General features: G+C 49.7%; 3 protein-coding genes across 3 annotated transcripts in view; 1 reads left to right on the top strand and 2 right to left on the bottom strand.

The window, feature by feature from the left end:
* Positions 1-1219, bottom strand: part of CNBE2190 (hypothetical protein) — a gene marked incomplete at both ends in the record, with an annotated part of 1929 nt that extends 710 nt beyond the window's left edge. The window contains 5 exons of the mRNA XM_770412.1: positions 1-147; positions 195-260; positions 311-923; positions 979-1048; positions 1133-1219. The exon at positions 1-147 is cut by the window's left edge and continues 130 nt beyond it. Of these exons, the coding sequence (XP_775505.1) occupies positions 1-147; positions 195-260; positions 311-923; positions 979-1048; positions 1133-1219 (983 nt within the window). The remainder of the gene's footprint in view (positions 148-194; positions 261-310; positions 924-978; positions 1049-1132) is intronic.
* Positions 1220-1588: 369 nt separating this feature from the next.
* Positions 1589-4235, bottom strand: CNBE2200 (hypothetical protein; the record flags this gene model as incomplete). Its single annotated transcript, XM_770413.1, has 14 exons — positions 1589-1735; positions 1801-1944; positions 2003-2680; positions 2732-2754; positions 2808-2877; positions 2936-2951; positions 3007-3203; positions 3262-3467; positions 3519-3577; positions 3631-3772; positions 3834-3922; positions 3980-4023; positions 4140-4178; positions 4233-4235. 14 exons carry the CDS (start codon positions 4233-4235, stop codon positions 1589-1591), a joined length of 1857 nt encoding a protein of 618 aa, XP_775506.1.
* A 277-nt stretch (positions 4236-4512) lies between these two features.
* The window catches only part of CNBE2210 (hypothetical protein), a gene marked incomplete at both ends in the record, with an annotated part of 1311 nt that continues 823 nt past the window's right edge, over positions 4513-5000 (top strand). Inside the window, one exon of the mRNA XM_770414.1 lies at positions 4513-5000. This exon is cut by the window's right edge and continues 7 nt beyond it. Within this exon, the coding sequence (XP_775507.1) occupies positions 4513-5000 (488 nt within the window).

Here is a 5000-nt window from a genome sequence, read left to right on the forward strand (position 1 = left end):
AGTAATTGCGGAAGGAAAGCATCATTGTGCAAAACGGAAGAAATGGGTTGATTATGGTCGTCGCCACAGCAACCACGAGATACTTCATGGGTGAAGGTGACGTCTCCACGTTTACGGGGAATAGATGGGAAAAGACGGTCATTGCAGCTAAATGCTTGTCAGCGTTTCCATTCCGTGGAGATATGTTGACTTACACATAATGAAGTGTACTGGACCGAGTGCCACTTGCCACGATAGGCAAGTAAGCTTGGTCTGTTGCCCTTTATGAAGCGTGAGATTCTAATATAATAGTAAAAGAACTTGAACTCACCCCATACGTTTGCACGTGGCCACAAAGACAGCCTCGGCATCCCTCTCGCTCTCAATTTCCCATTCCTTCACTCCTTCCTTGCCGGTCCTCTCTTTCAAATCTCTTCCGCCCTTTTCTCTCGCTGATGCGAACCTTCCTAATTCGCGCATTACAACCTCGTGAGCGGCACTGGAAATTCGATTGGCCTGGCGAATCAAATCTATCTCATGTTCGTCCTTTGTGAGACGAGCAATGTGAAGCGCTTTGAACAGATACGACGATTCGAGTCGAAGGCCCGATGTTTGGTCGATCACTTCTGGCAAAGCCGGGTATTCCATAGTCCTAGGAAGTACATGGAGAACCAGCTCGCCATTGCCACTTTTGACAGCCGATCCCAACACTCCGGGGATAGAGCTAGTAAATGTGATATTATCGCTGTCATATACCTGTTTGGCCACTTCAATTGTTGGAGGAGCGACCGACCACATAGTCTCGGCAGGGTCTGCTGCCGGAATGAAAAGATGGTGCTCGATTACGGAAGAGGAAGAGGACGTGGCAGGGAGGGAGAAGAACACGGCAAGAGAGCAATTGGGGTGAATGATTCCAGAGAGATAGTTGAAGTTGGCTTCTTGGTCTGCCGGCAAGCGTAAGCGCTATAGCACCGAGACGACCAAAAGACAGTCACGTACGAAAGGGATGTTCATGGTCGGTATCATCTCTGAATAGGGTGGGGGATCCCTGCAAAAAGATCCCATGTAGCTATGGATGTGTATGGTAAGCCAGCAGCCATGTATAAAGCCTGAACGACAAGCGAAGATTGTCGACAACAAAAGGGAAACTAACCTTGCCTCGTTCGTGGTCGGGGATCAGTTTGGCAAGCTCGTGGATCAGCTTGAGAGCATGTGCCCTAGAGGGGTACTTCTGTGCCATGGCGCTTTTACGGGGAGAGTATATGGATATATATGAAAATGAAGGGTTTGATGAACAACGAAATAAGAATTCGTTTATTGTCCGTATCGCCCATGTGGTCCAAAAAGCGACAAAAAGTGGAGGTGATGGAGGCCGACACCGGCGGAGGCCGAAAGACCAACAACTGCTGGCACCGGCGTTACCCGATAGCCATGACTTCTTTCTAAAAATAAGTAAGAAACACTGGAAAGGGGATGATGTCTATGTGAGCGCGCCGTCCGATGTAAAATGTGTCAGATCAATTCCCTTCAGATGGATAACAATGGCGGATATAGTATCAATCTAGGTTTGTCCATACACTTTTGTTCGCTAGTTACAATCCCGTTCCTTTTACTCTTGCAATCTCCTAAAAGTCTCGCCAATCTCATTGTACAAGGCGTCGAATTTAGCCTGAATTTCCTCCTCGCTCTGTGTGTTGGGAGATTCAAACTTCATTTGTGAGAGTTTGAACATGATGTCCGAAGTAGCATCGCGAACCTATAGCCCAAATGATGATTAGTGAATCTTATCGTTATCTCATCGGTTTTACCCGTTTTACTCACCTGGGCAAAAGTCATATCGTTAGCCTCGATGGCACGTTGAGACCCGTCGTAAAAGGCCACAAAGTTCTTGAGCATCCCAGAGGTCTTGTAGAAAGGACAATATCGATCGTATTCAGAGATACCGTTCTGCTGAAGGAAGTCATCCTGTACGTTCGTGTTAGCCAGTTTTCGTGATCGTTTCGTTTTGCTGAAAAGATTTTACCTTGAGCATTCTGGCCACTTCTAGAGTAATCTTATCGCTCTCTCCCAAAGCACTCTTTCCGACTAGCTGTACAATCTCCGCCAAATCTTGCTCCTTTTGTAAAATCTCCTTGACCTTGGTCCTAAGATCGATGAAACCTGGGTTGTTCTTCTCGTAATGAGGGTCGAGGATCTTGAGGTATTTAGAATAGGAAAGGTTCCAGTCGACGGATGGGAAATGCTTCCTTTGAGCAAGAGACTTGGAAAGACCCCAGAACACCTGCACGATACCGAGGGTGGCACTAGTGACGGGGTCGGAGAAGTCACCACCAGGGGGCGATACAGCTCCGACAATGGAGACTGTGCCGTTTCTGGAAGGGCTACCCAAACAAGAAACCTTGCCCGCTCGCTCGTAGAAACCAGCGAGCTTGGCACCAAGGTACGCAGGGTAACCAGAGTCGGCGGGCATTTCAGCAAGACGACCAGAGATCTCTCGAAGAGCTTCAGCCCATCGAGAAGTGGAGTCGGCCATCATGGCAACGTTGTTGCCCTGGTCACGGAAGTATTCGGAAAGGGTGATACCGGTGTAGATGGAGGCTTCTCGCGCAGCGACAGGCATGTTGGAGGTGTTGGCGACAAGGGTGGTACGCTTCATGATAGGTTCTTCTCGACCGGCACGCTCAAGGGTGAGTTCAGGGAACTAGGTATAGTTAGTACAATCACGGAACGGGAAAAACGCATGAATGCTCACATCGGCCAAAACCTCGGCCATTTCTAAAATACTCGTTAGTTTTGAGCCTGTGGAAACGGACGTGTTTCATGCTTACCGTTACCGCGTTCACCGCAACCAACATAAACAATGATATCAGAGTTGGAGAACTTGGACAACGCCTGACTCTGAAAAATGGGTGAGCAACCTTGATCTTTAGAATTGACAATTTCCCAATATACTTACAATAACTGTCTTACCACTTGAGAATGCGTCAGCACTAGCTATTTGCCCATCCATTACTGAACAAAACGTACCAGCCGAAAGCACCAGGGATAGCAGTTGTACCACCCTGAACACAGGGGAAAAGAGCATCTAAGACTCGCTGACCAGTAAACAACGGGTAGGTAGCAGTCTGCTTTTCAGCTACTGGTCGAGGGGCTCGTACGGGCCAAAGCTGCATCATCGTGTGTTGAGTAGTCTTGCCCTGGAACTCGGTTTCAAGCACGACATCCTATAGATCATTCAGCCACAGGGTCATGATAGTATGCAAAAAAATAAAATAAACTCACCTCCACAGTGTAGCTACCCTTCTCGGCGATCCTGGTGATAGTACCCATAGCCCTAGGCGGTAACATGATCCTGTGGTTATCCACCAAAGAGTTTTCGTAGACGCTACCGAAGATATCACCGCCAGCAATGTGGTCTCCGACATTGAGGTTAGCAGGGTTAAAGTCCCATTTAATCTCTCGGCTGAGGGATTCGGTGTTGATACCACCTGTACCAGATGTCAGGACGGGACCGAGATTATTTGAATTGTCAAACTCACGAGGGATATAGATACTTTGAGATTTCTCCTGAATAGCCTTGAGAGGTCGCTGGATACCGCTGTATGACCATCAGCTAATTGCAAGATAGCAGACTATAAAGAGGATACTGACTCGTAGATATTGGTCATGAGACCGGGGCCAAGTTCAACAGACAATGGCTTCCCCGTCCTCAACACAGGGTCGCCAACAGTCACACCAGAAGTCTCCTCGTATACTTGAATGGTCGCACGATCGGCCTCAATTCGGATGACCTCTACGATTGGACTTTAACAAACGTTCACTGGGACGTCTCAGTAAAATGAGTCATCGCTCACCTCCGACAAGCTCGTCGTGACCGACTCGGACTAGTTCATACATCGCGCAACCTCGCATGTTCTCACCAATAACGACTGGACCTGAGACCCTGTTTTACATGTCAGCTCAGGAGACGATAGGAGACTGGGCGAAAGTTGGAACGTACGAGAAGACGGAACCGAACATAGTCTCACGTTCCTCATCACGGATCTAGACAAAGGAAAGGGTCAGTACAGTAGGAAGCGATTGAGAATAATAGCAAAGGGCCGACTGGTAGACGGAGTGGTCATGGCGGGAGCGGGAGGGTGAATGGGGCTATGGCGTACCTTGGGGAGATCGCGCTTTGCTCGTTCCATTGCGCCTGCCTGTGATGGATTGATAACGGTGAGCGAGGCACGCGGCTGGGGATGGGAGCTTACCATGGTGTATGGAGTGTTCTAAGAGGGTTATGCGTTACAGTAGGGGTGCTAATAAGCTGGGCGGGCGGACGGTGCTCGAAGAAGGGAGGCAGCGAGTGGGAGACAGTCTTGCAGAGCAGCGGCCACCATCATCGTCACGACGGACGCTGCTGCTGCTGAATGAGGAGCGGCAGCCACGTGCGGAATCACACGTCATTCTCTGTTGATGCTTGATTGCTTGCCACTCATCATCATCATCGACCATGTACCACTAGTTGACTCTATACAGCGTCCACGTGCCATGCGCCCCAGAAACATACCCATACACGCCATACCCCCCTCCCTCACACGCCCCGCCACCCATCTCCGCCTCCGTCCTTCCTACCACTCTCTTCCGCGAGCCACGCCCATAACGCTCCTTCCGCCGCGTTTCATATCACGGCCGATCACCATACAAGCACCGGGCCCAATACCCGATCCAGACAGACGCGATGCCCAAAACGAGCCTCCCATAATAACGCAGCCGCCCGTAGCTTCCGGCTCGGGCATCCACGGTGATCCCACCTCTTCAAATATAACTACCGCCACTTCGCTGCCCGCCCCACCGGAAAGCCTCAACTTTACACCTCGCTATTTGCAACATCCTTTTGACACTCATGCCTTTGTGAGCTATCTAGAAAAAAATGGGTTGGACAGGGAAACCTCGAGAGCATTGATGGAGAGCGTCAAGGATATGATCATAAAGAGGGGGAAGAGAACAAAAGATACCATGGTAGGCAAAGAAGAGGC

Source organism: Cryptococcus neoformans, chromosome 5 (genome assembly GCF_000149385.1).
Source record: "Cryptococcus neoformans var. neoformans B-3501A chromosome 5, whole genome shotgun sequence".
NCBI lineage: Eukaryota > Fungi > Basidiomycota > Tremellomycetes > Tremellales > Cryptococcaceae > Cryptococcus > Cryptococcus deneoformans.